At 43.4% G+C, this 19,472-nt stretch overlaps 1 protein-coding gene across 1 annotated transcript in view; it reads left to right on the top strand.

Moving 5' to 3' along the window:
• Positions 1-19,472, top strand: part of nphp4 (nephronophthisis 4) — a 193,223-nt gene that overhangs the window by 42,208 nt on the left and 131,543 nt on the right. The window contains exons 5-6 of the mRNA XM_020458628.2: positions 7,135-7,284; positions 17,374-17,510. Coding sequence (XP_020314217.2) covers positions 7,135-7,284; positions 17,374-17,510 — 287 coding nt within the window. The remainder of the gene's footprint in view (positions 1-7,134; positions 7,285-17,373; positions 17,511-19,472) is intronic.

Raw genomic sequence — 19,472 nt, forward strand, 5'->3', positions numbered from 1 at the left:
GATCTCAGCGCCCGAGTGCCAATGACAAAGCTTTCTTAATTGGGAAAGGCGGTGCCACTGTCTGATTACATGTATCATATTTAGTCGGGCCGGGACAATACCACTATCGCGATACTTGTTAGTATCGTGGCAAGTAAACAAAACACAAAGCGGTTTTAACTTGTTTAGGAAAACAGCCCTAATGTTGGAAACAAACCTCGTTATGTTGTCATCCAGAGTCACATTTATTTATTTTCCAAGATATAGCACACAATATTTGACATACAACAGGTTTTTAAAGGACCAAAGAGTTTAGTCTGCTTTGTGTTTTCATCTTTGCCATGGGAAAAATATTACGATACTGGTATCACAACCCTAACATTTAGTAAGTCTAGTGAGCCACAACCATCTCAGCCAATTCAAATTTAGTGAACACAACTTTAGCGTGTGTTAACCAAATCTTCCATTTGAACCATGTTAGAATAGGCCTACCTTATTCAGCTGTGCAATATTTAATTGTGTTAACATTTTATTCCACTGGGTGCAGTATACACTATCAACAAGAAGATGCTGTATCTTCCAGATTATAGTCTACACTTAGGCTGTGGCCTGAAATGGGCTCTTTACTCCATAAACAAACACCAGTCTCGCTGTTGGTATCGAGCTCATTTCAGGCCCTTCAGGAATGTCATTCCTATGAATATGAAAAAAGGCCTTACAGTGACGGAATAATACCAATATAATGCAAAGAATTGCCAAGTACAATTTACTAATGCCGTGTTTCCCAAACCAGCGGTTGTGACCCCATGTGGAGTCACCGGATTTGAAAAGGGGGTCACAAGAGAAACTGTTTTTTTTTTATGCTTGGTTCATATAACCTTGGTAGCCACTAGATGTGGTTGTAATAAACAGAGCCTTTTCTGTTTTCTTACTAGCAAAGTGGTTCTATCTTTTGAACGGTTTAAGCTATAAAATAGTATGACCCCATCACTGAAGGAGAATACTCGCAGGAACACGCATGTGTCTGTTTCCCTCTACAATGCCATAAGCTGCACAGAACTCATTAGAAAAGAGTGGACAAGAATAGGCACTAAATCAGACTGGGGGGGTTGGGGAATTAATCATTCTTCTACCTATTGCACCCTCTAAAACCACTGTGATTATTATTTGACCCTGCTGGTCATGTATACATGTTTGGACATCTTGAAGAACAAATCTGGCCTTAACGGCCATGTACTCTTATAGTCTCCACCCGGCACAGCCAGAAGAGGACTGGCCACTCCTCAGAGCCTGGTTCCTCTCTAGGTTTCTTCCTAGGTTCCTGCCTTTTCTAGGGAGTTTTTCCTAGCCATCGTGCTTCTAAACCTGCATTGCTTGCTGTTTTGGGTTCGAGGCTGGGTTTCTGTATAAGCACTTTGTGACATCTGATGTAGAGAATGGCTTTATAAATACATTTTATTTGATTATACAGAAGATCATACAAAATTATTGCGTGATGATCTTCTGAACTTCCCAATGCCTTTCTGATGCATTTGTCACTTCAAACCATACTTCCTTCAGATTGAAATGCTGTCAAAAGTACGGTCAGACTGATTTGTAATGCTCGTAGCCTCAATGAAAAAATGAAACATTGTATTGATTACATAACTTTTTTTACATGGTGGTTGTCGCATAATTTTTTTAATCTCTAAATGGGGCCGTGGTCCAAAAAAGTTTGGGAACCCCTGTGCTCATGTATGAATAACAACATACAGATGTAGAATCTTAATTTGAGCCAGTTTGCTACAGCAGGAAAGTAATCCTGCAGCAGCAGGAAATGTGAATTATTATGTGGATTATAATGAATTTTTTGGGGGGGGATTGCTAAATTTTTTGGGAAAATCTAGTCTGAAAATTGAAATCTTCAGAAGCTTTTTTTAAACCTTAAATACACTAAGTTGGAAATATCCTGTATTGCAGGAAGGTTCTCCTGCAACAGTGTGATCAAATTAAGATCCTACATAATCCCAAGAAGCAGTGTTTGCTATCTTGTCACATGAATATTGGAAAGGCATCTTTCTCTCAAATGGACTTTTGTGTACATTTAATTATTAAAATAGTGTCTGTTGGGGGGTAGGATGCCTTTTTTGTTTTCACTCAGGCCGTGTTGACGATGCATGCTTTCATGTTCAGGCATCTCTCTTCCTCACACACACGGCAGGAGGAGGACAGCTGTTTACCTTGCTGCTTTGGATAACAAGACCAAACAAAGGAAACCCTATTAATTTTCACAATGGAGCCTTATTTCTGGAGCCGAAGGCCAGCAATCGTGTATTGTCCTGTTCTCTTGAGGAAGAGCTTTATCTGCTATTCATTGGAAGAGAGCATATTTTCTTCTTCACACTTGAAGAAAAGTGTTGTTTACCTCGACGAGGACGTGCTGTGAAATGAAGAGTTCAAAAGAGGCATTGCTTCAACGTTAGTTACTTGTGGTATAATATGTGGTATTTTCTTCCCACTGAGACAGGATTTTGAGTACAATGTCCTCCAGTATACCTCTCACTTCTCCTCTAGTGTGTACTCCTCAATCTAGCCTCCACTCCCGTCTAATCATCCCGATAGAGACAGACAGACATACATACAGGAAGACGGGTCTGGAGTGCACAGTCTACACCTGAGTAGAGCGCTGCTACACGGTCCGAGGCCGATGGCTCCGACACTATACATCGGGTTACGGACAGTTCTTTTCATCAATTACTAGGGTACGGGCAGGGCATCACTAAATTGATCACTAACATTTTGAATCTGAGCCATTTGCTCGTGCTCTGCTGAGCAGTAGCCTACAGTGATATCTTACTCAGATCATAACATGGTGTCAGAAGTGCTTCAACCTCATCAAATATAATACCACAACATTGTCAGAGTCGACAGGAGAAATGATTTCACAGAAAATAAGAATTTTCCGGAGTTTAGAGTGACGAAAAGTAGCAAGTTAACACTTATCTCTCGTCATTGAACAGGCCAAGGCGGGGCTGTTGCTATGGATACTCACACAGCAGCAGAGCACATGCAATGCAAGCAGTGCAGGGATGGGGGAGGACAGACCGAGACGAGTAGCTAATGGATACTAACGAAGGAAGTTATTTCAGATTTTCGGGCTGGGTCTTAAATTTGTCAAAAGAAATCGGACCTGGGTAGGGTAGGGCCTGAATGTCACAGGCATGGATAGGGCTTGTGCATTACAATTCATGCCTGTGCAGGGCTCTTCACATGGGGCCCCTCCAGTCAGCCTGTCAAGTCAGCACTGTGTGTCTGTGTGCATGACCACGTTGCACGTGTATGTGCCCAGCATGCCAGGTAGAGTGCCTGGGGTAGGGGTTATTCAATGCCAGGAGGAGGGGGGACAGGGACCGTGGCAACCAAGGGAGCCTCTGTGCTGCTCTGCTTGCCAGCCTCCTCAGTCTGTGTTCTCCTGCCGAGCCCCGGCCAGCCGCCACCTAAGCCCCTCTGCCGGTGCCACCTGGGGAAACAAGAGAAGGGGGGTGGGGAAGGAAGATATGGGGTCGCTCTGGGGCCCACTGAAGCTCTTCTCCTTGACGGACCTTGGGGGGTAGAGGGATCATGGAGGAGATGGTGTTACTTCTTGGCTTACCTAAGCCCCAATCTGACCGGGAGGGAAGCAGAGTATGAGAAGGAAGGGAGGCAGAGGGGGAGACAGAGACGGGGGAGAATGGGCTGCTCTGGGGCCCACTCTGGGAATGGGGGGCAACCAGATGGCACAGTGCTCCTTGGTGCAGTGAGACTACATTGTGTTCACAATACCGTATTGAAATCCACTGCTGCCACGGACTGGAAAGTGCCTTGGGTTTTAGCTTGTCATCATGGCGGAAACGCAATCAATGCAGGGTTGAATGTAGGGCTGAAATGTAAAATATGTTTTAATGATCACTGTACTGAAAGGATTCGGTTGAGCCATCATTGCTACTCTATCGGAATCTGCTATTTTGTTTCTCCTTTTGAATAGCCTGAATCAATGCAACAGTGTTTGACTTTGCCCGTAAAGCCCCTCTTTTCACATGGAGTCCATCTGCTATTCATCTTGATTATTACGCGGTTTCTTCCCCGTCACCCTTGGAAATCCACCAGCCCTCTGATGCTGCTGATCTACCTTTCCATTTTTACCTCCGCTTCATCTCCTGCCAAGTTTGCTCGCCTGACACTAAGGTACCAAGATGTCTGCTTGAAGAATTTCTGGAGTCCCTAATCCATGTGCTGCGTCAGAGAGGCAAGCTTGATGCATTATGAATAATATGAAATAAATGATGAAAAAGTTACCGAGATCTCGACACCTGTGCGCCCATCTGTGTTCAGCTAGCTAGATGCTTTGAACGTTTCATTTTTACGCCTCCATATTTTTTTTTTTACCACTACAGCAAGAGCCAGTTTTCCATGAAAGCACTGCCGTACGCTGAAATTGCCGCGCAGCAAGTGTAGCTGTGGCTTCAACGACGTCCTCAAACCATGTTTGAGTGTTCTGTTCACTTTTTTATCACATTTGAGTGCACCATTTTGAGTTAAGCAGTTTTCCCCTGATGAAGTGAATTTGCGAGCAGCCGCCTGTCAGAGGAAGTTAAAGGTTGGGGTGAGACGGTTCGGGGAACAGGGATATACTCCTCCTCTTTTTTCACCGCTTTAACTCTGAAATCCCTATCATTGGCTTTGGAGGTTCTGAGGCCTATAGGAATGGCTTAAAGCTTCCTGCTGCTGATATAGATATTGGATTGTGGACATATATTGGAAATTAATCCTCCAAGGCTCCTACCCTCCTACAACATTGTACCAACCTCCATTTGGAGCTATGGTTGGACCCCTGGGCCCTGTTGCTGGAATTGGAAGAGACAAAATTATAATATGACTGCACAGTGAGAGCACTTTAAATGAACATCCATCCAGTACAGTTTCATATTGTAAAGATGGAATTGATGGATGTGAAATTAACCCAAAGTAGTGTACCTGCACATTTGCACAACAATGGTGTCACACAGGAAACAACTGTAAACCAGGTTTGAGCCCTAATCAAACAAACTACATGACCAAAAGTGCTCGTTGAACATTTCATTCCAAAATCATGGGCATTAATATGGAGTTGGTCCCCCCTTTGCTGCTATAACAGCTTCCTCTCTTCTGGTAAGGCTTTCCACTAGATGTTGGAACATTGCTGCGGGGACTTGCTTCCATTCAGCCACAAGAGCATTAGTGAGCTCGGGCACTGATGTTGGACGATTAGGCCTGGCTCGCAGTCGGCATTCCAATTCATCCCAAAGGTGTTCAATGGGCTTGAGGTCAGGGCTCTGTGCAGGCCAGTCAAGTTCTTCCACACCAATCTCGACAAACCATTTCAGTATGGACCTCGCTTTGTGCACGGGAGCATTGTCATGGTGGAACAGGAAAGGGCCTTCCCTAAATTTTGCCACAAAATTAGAAGCACAGAATTGTCTAGAATTTCATTGTATGCTTTAGCATTAAGATTTCCCTTCACTGGAACTAAGGGGCCTAGCCCGAACCATGAAAAACAACCCCGGGTCATTATTCCCCTTCCACCAAACTTTACAGTTGCCACTATGCATTGGGGCAGGTAGTGTTCTCCTGGCATCCACCAAACCCAGATTTGTTTGTCAGACTGACAGATGGTGAAGCATGATTCATCACTCCAGAGAATGCGTTTTCACTGCTCCAGAGTCGGCAAGCTTTACACCACTCCAGCTGACGCTTGGCACTGGGCATGGTGATCTTAGGCTTGTGTGCGGCTGATCGGCCATGGAAACCCATTTCATGAAGCTCCTGACGAAAAGTTATTGTGCCAACGTTGCTTCCAGAGGCAGTTTGGAACTCGGTAGTGAGTCTTGCTTCCAAGGACGGACGATTTTTACGCGCTTAAGCACTCGGCGGTCCCGTTCTGTGAGCTTGTGTGGCCTACCACTTTGCTGCTGAGCCGCTGTTGCTCCTAGACATTTTCCACTTCACAATAACAGCACTTACAGTTGAATGGGACATCTCTAGCAAGGTAGAAATTTGCCGAACTGACTTGTTGGAAAGGTGGCATCCTATGACAGTGCCATGTTGATTGAGCTCTTCAGTAAGGCCATTCTTCTTCCAATGTTTGTCTATGGAGATTACATGGCTGTGTGCATGATTTTATACACTTGTCAGCAATGGGTGTGTACTGAAATAGCAGAATCCACTAATTTGAAGGGGTGTCCACATACATTTGGTGATGTAGTGTACCACTCAGTGGAGATGTATGATGTCATGGAGGTGTAACACAATGTCACTCCCAACTTCCCCCCCCCCCCCCCCCCCATGTTTACATTGATTATTGACTTGAATATAAACCAACCCGTCATCAGTTAACCCTATCAGCCTTTCCAAATGTCCTATTGGGAGGCGCTTCCAAAATACATCATCACTGTCAACCTGATAAAGAGGCGGTCACTGGGAGTGAATAGAGCTTCGATTAATGATCATCACTGTCTCCTTTGAAGATGTAATTATCAGAGCTGTCAGAGTGAGCGATCACCATGCATTCCAAGGCAGAGATCTTGGGATGTACTGCTGAACACACAGAACCCATGAAATTCACTGTGCAGCCTTTCTCAGGTTGTTGCTCAACACCGTCGACTGTGTGTTGATGAAAAGCATCATGGGGCCGGGTTTTTCATTGGATGACTGTTTGAAGGATCGACGTGTCAACCCATCCCTCACATCACAGAGCCATTTCCTAAGCAGCCGCCCGCGCTCCTCTTTCATATCCTCTCCGGGGACGAGGGAATGCTTTTCCACGCTGTCATTTCGCAAATCACATGCCCAGGTTCGCCTGCAAGCAGCCCCCCAACGTAATGGAGCATGGACCTGGGTCTCGGCAGCCAAATAGAATATTTAGAAATGGAACAGTAGCCTATTTAACAACGGCAGGACGAGTGACAGTTGTTTGTGAGGAGCGCGTGACAGGCATTACTCTTTGTCCCCTATAAAGCTGATTGGAATCATATATTCATTTACAGAGCGGCGGAACATTAAGTCCTCTGGTGACATTGCCAGTAATATGAAAGTTCTTGCGATAAAAGGAATATTGATTAAAACAATGTGCTGTGTGTTGTGTTTTTTCTGTCTGTGTAGAGAACAAGCTGTTGAGGCCCATCGATGGTGCTCATTTGGTGTGCAGCTTGAAGCCTCACCCTGCTCTAGCCCCTGCCATGCACCTCTTCCCCCAGAACATGCTGGTGTCTGGAGATGAGAACATCCCTGGGGTTACGCCCTCACCTACAGGTAAGACTACAGTGGAAACCGCAGGCCAGTGCTTCCCTCATACAGTTAACATTGTTGTTATTTGCAGTAGGCGGCCCATTGTCAAGCTATGTCACGTCTCAATATATGTGATGTTGTATCTTGGCGGGCCAATATATTTTGAAGATTTCCGCACACCAACTAGCAAAGCATCAAACCGGAAAACAAAAATAAAAACTGATTAACAAAAATAAAACTACCGCCAGTTCCTTTGTTAAGCCAGTAATGCATTTGCTTACCTTAGTTCAAACTAATTTTAAAGGCTTTTGTAATGTAATCGTCTGCTGAATTTATATAAATATTTGACTGAAAAACACCTCAGTAAAGCCAATTGAAAGAATCCCATAGTGCAATCTGGAGGTAATCCTTCAACCACTTAGCACCGTCTCCAAATTGAAAAAACGAATCAGAGGCGCTGGGAATGTAAACATTTAATAGACAATCAGCTGCTCTCATTTGGGCTTTAATCGAAAGTCACACTCAAAATGGAATGATTTAAAATGCGTTCTCCATTCGGGCCACTATGTTCGACAGCGGGAGGATTTCGCGACAGCGTTCCAATTTCATATTTTGTGTTGTCTTCACAGGATTTCTCAAGGAGACTATCTCTCAAAACACATTTTTTTTTAATCATCCTCCAAAGTTGAAATGTTGCGTAAAACCAAGTTTATACAAGGATCTACAGTAATGCCGTTTGACAGTGTGGGGTTTATTATAAGATGAGTCCGTGGAAGGTTTTCGGTAGCTTAATCCTCTATTTCCTGCTCTGGGTCTATAAGTATACCGACCTACAGTAAGCTGCCACTGTCTGGATGTTGGACCTGCATTTACTTCATTCACATTCGCTGCCGCTTTGTACTGCTGACGAGTATAATCACCCGAGATTTGGTGTCTGAGGTGTTTGAAAGAGGTGATTGCTGTAGTACACGGCGGCAAGCAGCTTCACTGACAATCACAGCTTATCCATTGTCCCTCATACTTTTTTTTTTAAATAACTAGTGTTTTACACCCAATATGGATCCACATTCCAGACAGAATCCGAGTTGTGAGATCTTAGGCACTGATACTCAGGCCAATCTCATAAATAGTTCAGGACCGACACTGTTGGCTTAGTTCAATCGATGGGCAAGTGATTCAGCTGTAGCTGTGGTGCGTATGCAGCTATCCGTGGCAAAGTAAACTCTTTAGAAACGCATTAAAGAATGAAGCTGTGGGTCCACACTACAGTCGTGGCCAAAAGTTGAGAATGACACCAATATTAATTTTCACAGTCTGCTGCCTCAGTTTGTATGATGGCAATTTGCATATACTCCAGAATGTTTTGAAGAGCGATCAGATGAATTGCAATTAATTGCAAAGTCCCTCTTTGCCATGCAAATGAACTGAATCCTCCAAAAACATTTCCACTGCATTTCAGCACTGCCACAAAAGGACCAGCTGACATCATGTCAGTGATTCTCTCGTTAACATAGGTGTGAGTGTTGACGAGGACAAGGCCGGAGATAACTCTGTCATGCTGATTGAGTTTGAATAACAGACTGGAAGCTTCAAAAGGAGGGTGGCGCTTGGATCATTGTTTTTCCTCTGCCAACCATGGTTACCTGCAAGGAAACACGTGCCGTCATTGCTTTGCACAAAAAGGTCTTCACAAGCAAGGATATTGCTGCCAATAAGATTGCACCTAAATCAACCATTTATCGGATCATCAAGAACTTCAAGGAGAGCGTTTCAATTGTTGTGAAGAAGACTTCAGGGCGCCACTTCAGGGCGCCATCTCCTAAAGTTGATTCAGCTGCGGATCGGGGCACCACCAGTACAGAGCTTGCTCAGGAATGGCAGCAGGCAGGTGTGAGTGCACAGTGAGGCGAAGACTTTTGGAGGATGGCCTTGTGTCAAGAAGGGCAGGAAAGAAGCCACTTCTCTTCAGGGAAAAACATCAGGGACAGACTGATATTCTGCAAAAGGTACAGGGATTGGACTGCTGAGGACTGGGGTAAAGTCATTTTCTCTGATGAATCCCCTTTCCGATTGTTTGGGGCATCCGGAAAAAAGCTTGTCCGGGGAAGACAAGGTGAGCACTACCATCAGTCCTGTGTCATGCCAACAGTAAAGCATCCTGAGACCATTCATGTATGGGGTTTCTTCTCAGCCAAGGGAGTGGGCTCACTTACAATTTTGCCTAAGAACACGAATAATGAATAAAGAATGGTACCAACACATCCTCCGAGAGCAACTTCTCCCAACCATCCAGGAACAATTTGGTGACGAACAATGCCCTTTCCAGCATGATGGAGCACCTTGCCAAAAAAAGGCAAAAGTGGCTTAGGGAACAAAACATCGATATTTTGGGTCCATGGCCAGGAAACTCCCCAGACCTTAATCCCATTGAGAACTTGTGGTCCATCCTCAAGAGGCAGGTTGACAAACAAAACCCCACCATCTCCAATCGTTGATTATGCAAGAATGGGCTGCCATCAGTCAGGATGTGACCCAGAAGTGAATTGACAGCATGCCAGGGCGGTTTGCAAAGGTCTTGAAAAAGAAGGGTCAACACTGCAAATATTGACTCTTTGCATCAACTTCATGTAATTGTCAATAAAAGCCTTTGACACTTATGAAATGTTTGTAATTATATTTCAGTATTCCATAGTAACATCTGACAAAAATATCTAAAGACACTGAAGCAGCAAACTTTGACACAATATTCATTTTCATTCTCAAAACTTTTGGCCACGACTGTATACTTTGCACATAGGACATCAGGGCATGCTCTGTCTTATCAATGAGATGTACTGTTTGTGTACCAGTTCAACAGTGCAGATACCCTAGCATTGGAGTCCTTCAGACCAAGAGCAAACAAGTTTCAAATAAACCCCAAACATCCATTTTGTGAACATGAGAATGAGAACCGACAGACTTAATTGTACATGAAGTCAGCTCTGGCTAACAGGAACTTCATTAAACATGATTAATGTTACACTTGGTTCCATGTAGCTACAGTTAACTGCCAAAATAAAGGAAACACTTGAGTTATATATTGAAAGCAGGTGCTTCCACACAGGTGTGGTTTCTGAGTTAATTAAGCAATCCCATCATACTTTGAGTCATGTATACAAATGTTCAGTTGTCCATTATGTTGGCTACCATGAGGTCTCAGTGACTTTGAAAGAGGAGGAGCATAGGAGCATAGGAGGTTTAAAGTACCAGTAGAAATGATTTTTTTTAAAACTGAAAGACAATGCCTGGAGCTTTCCCATTTATGTTGCACAATGATTTAAGTCAATAAGTCACTTTTTTTGTCAAAGTATATACACTGCTCAAAAAAATAAAGGGAACACTAAAATAACACATCCTAGATCTGAATGAATTAAATATTCTTATTAAATACTGTCCTGGACAGTCTGTGGTGAAACGTGGCGTTGGTGGATGGAGCGAGACATGATGTCCCAGATGTGCTCAATTGAATTCAGGTCTGGGGAACGGGCGGGCCAGTCCATAGCATCAATGCCTTCCTCTTGCAGGAACTGCTGACACACTTCAGCCACATGAGGTCTAGCATTGTCTTGCATTAGGAGGAACCCAGGGCCAACCACACCAGCATATGGTCTCACAAGGGGTCTGAGGATCTCATCTCGGTACCTAATGGCAGTCAGGCTACCTCTGGCTAGCACATGGAGGGCTGTGCGGCCCCCCAAAGAAATGCCACCCCACACCATGACTGACGCACCGCCAAACCGGTCATGCTGGAGGATGTTGCCGGCAGCAGAACATTCTCCACGGCGTCTCCAGACTGTCACGTCTGTCACATGTGCTCAGTGTGAACCTGCGTTCATCTGTGAAGAGCACAGGGCGCCAGTGGCGAATTTGCCAATCTTGGTGTTCTCTGGCAAATGCCAAACGTCCTGCACGGTGTTGGGCTCTAAGCACAACCCCCACCTGTGGACGTCGGGCCCTCATACCACCCTCATGGAGTCTGTTTCTGACCGTTTGAGCAGACACATGCACATTTGTGGCCTGCTGGAGGTCATTTTGCAGGGCTCTGGCAGTGCTCCTCCTGCTCCTCCTTGCACAAAGGTGGAGGTAGCAGTCCTGCTGCTGGGTTGTTGCCCTCCTATGGCGTCCTCCACGTTTCCTGATGTACTGGCCTGTCTCCTGGTAGGGCCTCCATGCTCTGGACACTACGCTGACAGACACAGCAAACCTTCTTGCCACATCTCACATTGATGTGCCATCCTGGATGAGCTGCACTATCTGAGCCACTTGTGTGGGTTGTAGACTCCGTCCCATGCTACCTCTAGAGTGAAAGCACCGCCAGCATTCAAAAGTGACCAGAACATCAGCCAGGAAGCATAGGAACTGAGAAGTGGTCTGTGGTCCCCACCTGTAGAACCACTCCTTTATTGGGGGTGTCTTGCTAAATGCCTATAATTTCCACCTGTTGTCTTTTCCATTTGCACAACAGCATGTGAAATGTATTGTCAATCAGTGTTGCTTCTTAAGTGGACAGTTTGATTTCACAGAAGTGTGATTGACTTGGAGTTACATTGTGTTGTTTAAGTGTTCCCTTTATTTTTTTGAGCAGTGTAGTTGAGTTTGAAGTGGGAAATCCAAAGTGGGGTATTCATGGATATCTGTGTCAATGACGTGTGTTTCCTTATGAGACAATGTTTGGTTTCGGGGCTGGATTTTATTTGAATGTTACCACTCACCGGCATGGCATTGTTTATTATTCAGAAACCGCTGCAGAGTTCTTCCTCTCCGCAACTGAGCTGAGACAAACAGCCCTGGGTCGAATTGGCCGCCTGAGCCATTGAGCAAATTAAAATAAAGGGTGCAAACTAATATCACCCCAAGATATGTGGGTTTGACGCTGCACTACTTTGATTGGTGCCGCTTGAAACCACAAGTGTCCATCTTATAATGAAAGGGCACCAGCAAATAAATTCAAGGGACTTGTTCATCTATTTTGTTTAGCTGTTGTTACATTTGTATTGGTGTTTCGTGTCCGATGCTCTCGGTGTTGTTACATGTCATTTGCTGTGTGCATCATGAGCAAAGTCATTGCAGCCTATCATTTCACTTCCCCTGTGAGAACCATGAGCAGATTTGACATTGCTGTACTGCAGCCAAAGCCTAACTACCAAAGGTTGCACCGTGTCCATTACAATGTAGAACAACGCATGTCTCTAAACCTTCCAATAGTTATCCATTAGGGATGTGCATCTCTCCTTTCATGAATGATTCAATACGCATCTAGATACATGGGTTCCGATACAGGAACGGTATGTTTTAGTTTGAAACAATTCGGTGCGATTCAGTTTAAGGGAACGAATTGATGTGATATGATTCGATCCGCAAATGTTTTGCATGAAAACATTTGTCATTTTAAATGAATATATGCTGCTGAAGGGCTGGCCCTCTAAGCTGGATCTGTCTGAAATTACTTCTCTAAACTGAGTGGCCATGTTTGTGCAGGTGTGTGGACCTGAGCTGAACCAAAAGGGCAGACATAGCATCTACCACCCACTATCAAGGGTGGGGGAGATTTTTTATCCGAAATCACCATCACCCACTGATTAACTTGTCATTTATGCAGATAAATGTTTTTAGCTAGTACTATGTCAATTGTTGTCTTTAGAACATAGCATGGAATTTAGACAATTAATGTAATGCAGTTTTGGATTTGTAATCTAGTCTAAAAAGCCAATGGTTTAGACCGTTTGGAATTTCACTGAAATTTTTGTCTGCTTCTCCTGCTCCGACTAATGAATGCGACCACGCACTGCTCGCAATAAATATTTCTGTCCTTTATGAAATTACACAGTTCATGTAAAAATGACCAAATACACTGACAGTTTAAAGCAAAACTATTTATTATGGTGAACCTGAGCAATCTAAATCAAATCGGAATGATTTGAAAACCCCAATCAGCAGTTGGATGTGAGTTGCATCCACTCCGGTATGCTACAAAACTACCGTAAAACACAATTTTCTACAGCGCATTTGGTAACAATGACCAAGCAAATTCAATTTGTTGTCACTCAACTAATAAAGCCTAGGATTTGACATTACAAAAGCAATTTTAAAAGCATCAGAATGTTGAAAGTGTTTCGCAGGCCTACCTCGTTGGCGCAAGCAGCTGTCTCAAGCAGTGTGCGCACTGTTATCTAACAGTCATAGGCGGTTACATGCATACACGTTGGAAACGCTACTGAACGGAAGTAGAGGACGCATCATTTCAGTCACAACAGATAAGCGGTATTTTCAGAATAGAACAATGAGTAAAAAATCATTAGTGAAACCGTGATACATAGAATTGGTTTTCTGACCAACGCATGCTTATTTGGATCGGTTTCTGCTCCAATGGACCGATGAACTCATGTCTTTTTGAACCTAGGACCGATGCGTATCCGTGAGACATCCCTATTATCCATATTACCTGAGCTTCATCTTTATTATTTCTACATCGGATTTGAGGCCGCAATTTATGGGAAATGCCAAAACTTTGGAGATCACAATAGATGGCGAAGTGAAATATACTGTTTTCCATCTGGCAAAGTTTTCCCCAAATGCTTATGATAAATCCAGAACCAGCCATAGCCTAGCTAGCAGGATTATCGTTTGGAAACAGTGTAGTTAACAAAAACGGCAACAAACGATAATATTATCTAACTAGATGAGGTTGGCATGCTAGCTACCTACATTCTCACAGCTGTTCATGCCCTAATTGTTGATGTTTCTCCACTCCACGTGGAAATCCCTCGACGTTCCTTCCCAATCCCTTCTTTGATGAGGTTAAAGAGCGGTTTGCATCCAATAAATGTTGCATTACTGCCACCTACTAGACTGGAGTATACGTTGCTTAATTTTTTTCTTAAAAAATAAACAAATACCCTACCCTCTACTACACTCACCTTACTCCACTATTTAAATCTATTTACTCCTACTTCAGGCCAACATCCCGAAAGGATGGGACACCACCACTTAACACACCTTGTAACTTTTCTGATGTCAAGTCTCGCACACCCAAATACCTCTCTGCAGCTGCCACCACAAACTCTATTTTCTGTGACTTACGTTCCATCCCTGCAGGACGGTTGATAACCATTACTATAAATTCAATTGAATAGGCACCCCTATTTTCATAGCATTTAATTACTCATTAGTGTCCATTTGAAGTCCATCATTGTCCTTTGAAGAAATGGAGAGCTGCGCGTAAATTATAGGCTGGCTACAGAGTCAACAGAGCAACTATTCCGTGTCCAGCTACATTGAAAATAAACTGGCTACGCCACCGTGCTATTCCCTTGCAATTACTTTATTTTCTTTGAGAAAACAATATTTGTTACATCATGCATTAAAATATATATATATTCGATGAGAGATGGTCTGAAGGTGGTAGACTGGTTTGAAAAGTGACTGTCGCCTACGAGCTTCTCCCCTTACTCACTTTTAATTCTCCCCTCCCCACTACACTTTTCTGTGACCAAATGCAGGTTTCTTATTTCACATCACAGGTGGCTCACTAGACTGCGCGTCCTGTTGGTTCACTAGACTTTGAACATCGACAAGGCTAGATATCTAATGTCATAGGATACTTGAAAAAACGAAGTCTAAGGTAGAGGATATATTGTTCATTTGATGGCACCTATGCTATTTATTTTTCAAGCATTGTAATGTATTGTCATATTATAATGATCATAAAGTTATACTGTATTATATAATATTGTGAATGATACAATTGCCCATCAAAGTAGCTTCAGAAAACTTGATTAGAATCTACTGGGGAAATGTGTTTTGCGGCAATCTCCATTAACACAAACATATATATGTGTGTGAGAATAGCCCTCGGGGCCAAAACAGTGTAACTCCAGGGGAGGTGTGAGGAAAATCAAGCTTTTAGCACCCCTGTGTGTAGGTTTGGGGGAATTGTATAACGTCTGTTGAGAGGTGCGTGCAGTGCGCACATTGGGTCAAACTTGTGTCGTTAAAAAAAAAAAAAATCATAAACTACCACGCTGTTTTGCTAAGTATCTTGGCCTATAAAGTGCATTCAAAGTAAGACACGATACTCAAGTAGTTAGCTAGCACAACGGTGTCGCTAACGCCTGCTGTGTACCAGACTAGTTGGTTCTGTGGGGTTTATCGGCGGCTGACTTCCAACGTCTTTAACTTCTTTATTAACTGTACTGAAGCGCCCCTGCCTCCCGCCTGTCCTAGCTTCTTCTTCCACGAGGTTTAAGGGCGGTTGGCATCCAATAAATGTTGCATTACCGCCACCTACCTGGCTGGAGTATAACTCCCTTATACCTTGCTTGAAAAAAATTAATAAACAAATACCCTACCATCTACACTCACCCTACTCCACTATTTTAATCTATTAAGTCCTTCAAAATTCAAAAGGCACTCGCACATCTGAGCAATCATTTTTACAGGTGCATGGCAACTTTTCGGATGTCAAGTCTCGCACACGCAAATACCTCTTTGTAGCTGCCACCACAACCTCTATTTTCTGTGACCTATGTTCCACCCCTGCAGGACTGTTGATAACCATTGCTGTAAATGTTAAAATCCAATCTTACTGAAACATATTACTTGTTGGCCTACCCCTCTGTACTGGTACAGATCTACTACTCACACCACTCCTCTCAGGATCCCTCCCCTTGACCCATATTCCTCTACTTTCTTCACTGCCTCCTACTGTCAGAGTCATCTTTATCCTGACCCTTGGTGCGAACCTCGGGCTCCAGGAACTTCAACACACGTACCACCTCCGATTTGTACCTCATTCACTTCCATTTCTCCTCCTGTCTTCATCTCACTCACCTTTCTACCATTCTTCTTTAACAAACCATCTCCCTTTTTCCCACCATTTTTCACTGACTCAAGCTCACCCTCTTCCTCCCTCTCTCTAAGATATCTAACTCCTTCCCAATCCCAATTTGTGAACAGGTATAGGTAGCCTGCATCATTTTTCGGAGGTGAAACCTAAACGAGCATCGCTGCTCTAGAACAGGAATTACATTGAAATAGGGGCTGCATTGCCTTTTTAAATGGTGTGTGTGTGTGTGTGTGTGTGTGTGTGTGTGTGTGTGTGTGTGTGTGTGTGTGTGTGTGTGTGTGTGTGTGTGTGTGTGTGTGTGTGTGTGTGTGTGTGTATTGAAGTAATATTTATTATATAGGCTATATTATATACAGTATATACCTCATGTGACCTATAATAAGACTATGTATTATTATGACAAAGTCTATTAAAAATGTTTATCGGACTCCGTAAAGATGTTTTAGCAAAATGCAAGTAACTATAGTTGAGTTATGGAAATAGGGATGTCAAGAAGGGTCTGAGAATGGAATACTTAGTCAAATAGATTTAATAACATTTTAGAATGAATGAATTATTACATTATACAAGGCATAAAGCTTAAGTTACAAGGCATTAACAAGCATTAGTCTAGGCATGAACAGAGAGAGTGAGAGAGAGAGAAACCATAGCATTAGCAATGGCCCATAGCTCTGGGAGGAGAGAGAGAGAGAGACCATAGCATGACCAATGGCCCATAGCTCTGGGTGGAGAGAGGGAGGAAGATTGAGAGTGTATCTCACCACAGCATGTAAAAAACATAGAGAAGAGACAATGAATCTGAGTGCCTTTTATAAAATCAGAGCTCTTTGGATTCCAGCTCGGGAGTTGTTGGCCAATAGTATTACTGTAAAAGTGAACTTCCAATCAGATATCAGACCTACAGGATGTAAAGACAACAGGAACTTCACAGAGGTGTGACAGAATGAGGGATGTGGAGAGCATCACAGAGAAGGCTGAATTCCTGAGAAGACAAAACCTTTTCATATAGTGTAAAGAGTCACTTTAGGGGCTGGGCTGCCCTACAGCGGTGCCTGAGACAGCATTTTCCACCACCATTAACAGAACACAAAATGATGGAAGAATGGTGTCGCATCCCTCCAATAGAGTTCCAGACACTTGTAGAATCTATGCCAAGGCCCAATGCCCAATTTAGACACTTTATGTTGGTGTTTCCTTTATTCTGGCAGTTACCTGTACTTTGCCTCTAGGAGATTCCCTGTTGAAGCCCCACATGGTGAAGAGCCTCACCTGCTTCCTGGACAGGCTGTCCATCTCTCTGCATCCCTCCCTGGAGAAGTTTGAGAGCCAGCTGCTGCAGCATGTCAGCACGGACTGCCACAACACGGTAGGAACCATGTTACATGATCCGAGTGGAAATGATGCTACTCACATGGGGCACCGTTTGTTGTGATTGTTTACAATAATTCGTAGTTTTTCTGACATACAGTGGGGTCCATAATTACGACGTTGATAGAGATGAGGAAAAAAGACTGTATAAAATAAATTATGCAAATAGTGAGCTGTTCTGTATGTTCCAAAAAATTGTGAAGTTATTTTATTTTGCTCAGATTTTATTTAACAAGAAATGCTAAAAAGATGGGGGTCAAAATGATTGGCTCCCCTGTTTTCAATACTCTAGCACCCTCCCCTTACAAGGATAATGACACTGGGCCTTTTTCAAAATTGTTTTATGAGATTTGGGAGGGATCTTAGACCATTCCTCCAAACAGAATATTTTCAGATCCTAGCTACAGATTCTACTAACCTGCTCTTGGCAGTACTGTATTCCTTCTTGATTCTGAGATTTCTATGTAACGCGTCTGCAGCCACGTGTAGAAGTAGATGACAACGCATCACACAGTGCGACCAAAACAAAGATCTACACACATGCAAGAGGCATTTCTCACTCAATACAAAACATGGATTGCCAATTACCTTCAATTTTTGCCCTTGAAAATGTGACACAAACACAGTCCTTTTATAGCTACCAAAAGCAAATCAGGGCTTGTCTATTCTCTTCGTCTAAGGAGACGTAACCATGTTTGACAGATGCAGCCATGCGCTCGCTATTCTGTGCGCAGTGCAGTTGTGTCGGTCCTATTTATATATCTGCTCTATCTTAAGTGACGTGCGGCAGAAAATTGATAAATTGATATCATGATGCTGTCAGTCCCCTTTATCTCTGTCCCAGTGTTCAGCACGACCTCTTCCCCCGCTGTTGAACCCTCCTGATGGAGCAGTATTGAGCCACGTGCAGTTTTGATAAGGCACGTCTCACCGTTATGTTTTATCAAGGGCTTCACTGTAGTATCTTGGCCATTAGAGGCTGTGCTAGTGTGTGTCAGGCTTTGGAGTACACCCTCTGAGCAACTTTGGATTGTTCAGAACGTTGGCCTTTTGGTGCTGTATTATTTGCATTTATTTGCAAATTGGCAATTATTGGCATCAACCTTCTAAAGATATGTGTTTGATAGGTGGTCATTCAATCTGTCATCCTCCTTCACACACAACTCTGACACAGGCAGACATTGTCATTGGTGCGCACACTGAAATGACAGTTTAGTGGAATGTATGTCCTTTATGGATTACAAAAGCTAGTGCATCGATATGTTCATCTTTAGTGAGCACAACCTGGCTGTAACCTTCTAACTAGAGACAATTACACGGAGCAATTAATCATTTTACCTGAAGCTTTTCCACTTCATAAAGAAAGTGTTCCGTCAGTTTGAACCCGTGAACTTGAATACAGTGAGGGAGATTAAAAATCAAAGCTAGCAGGCCTATATTTTGCTCTGCTATTCATGTACTCATACATTGATCAGTTCTGACATTGCTCTCAGGTTTTTGTTATAAGTGCTTTGCGCTAGTCAATGCACCAATCTGCACTGTACAGAACAACCCATAACAAAAGACCCACTGGTACATGGATTTCTCATTAGTGTCTCATACGAAGCAAACTAACTATTGTTGTCGCTCGAGGGACGTTAACAAGGATGCCATTGGACAGGTGAGCGTGCATATATCCAGATTGATTGGACAATTGGGACTTGGGTGGCTCCGGGGTAGCCTTTTTTAACATGATTATCTACAGTACCATGTCTTCTTGAAAAATAATCTGGTGTCTGCCAAGCTACACATGCTGGGCCTAGCTCACTTTGAAATGAAAATATGAGAAACACATCTCCAGTAGAGTAGAAGAGGCAGAACGGCTCAAATGAAAGGCTGTTGGACAAAAATACTTCCTTTTGCCTTTTGTGAGTTAGGAAGACCGGTTTGATGAAATGAATCCCTTTTATTAAAACGAATT

This window comes from Oncorhynchus kisutch, linkage group LG24 (genome assembly GCF_002021735.2).
Source record: "Oncorhynchus kisutch isolate 150728-3 linkage group LG24, Okis_V2, whole genome shotgun sequence".
Classification (NCBI taxonomy): Eukaryota; Metazoa; Chordata; class Actinopteri; order Salmoniformes; family Salmonidae; genus Oncorhynchus; species Oncorhynchus kisutch.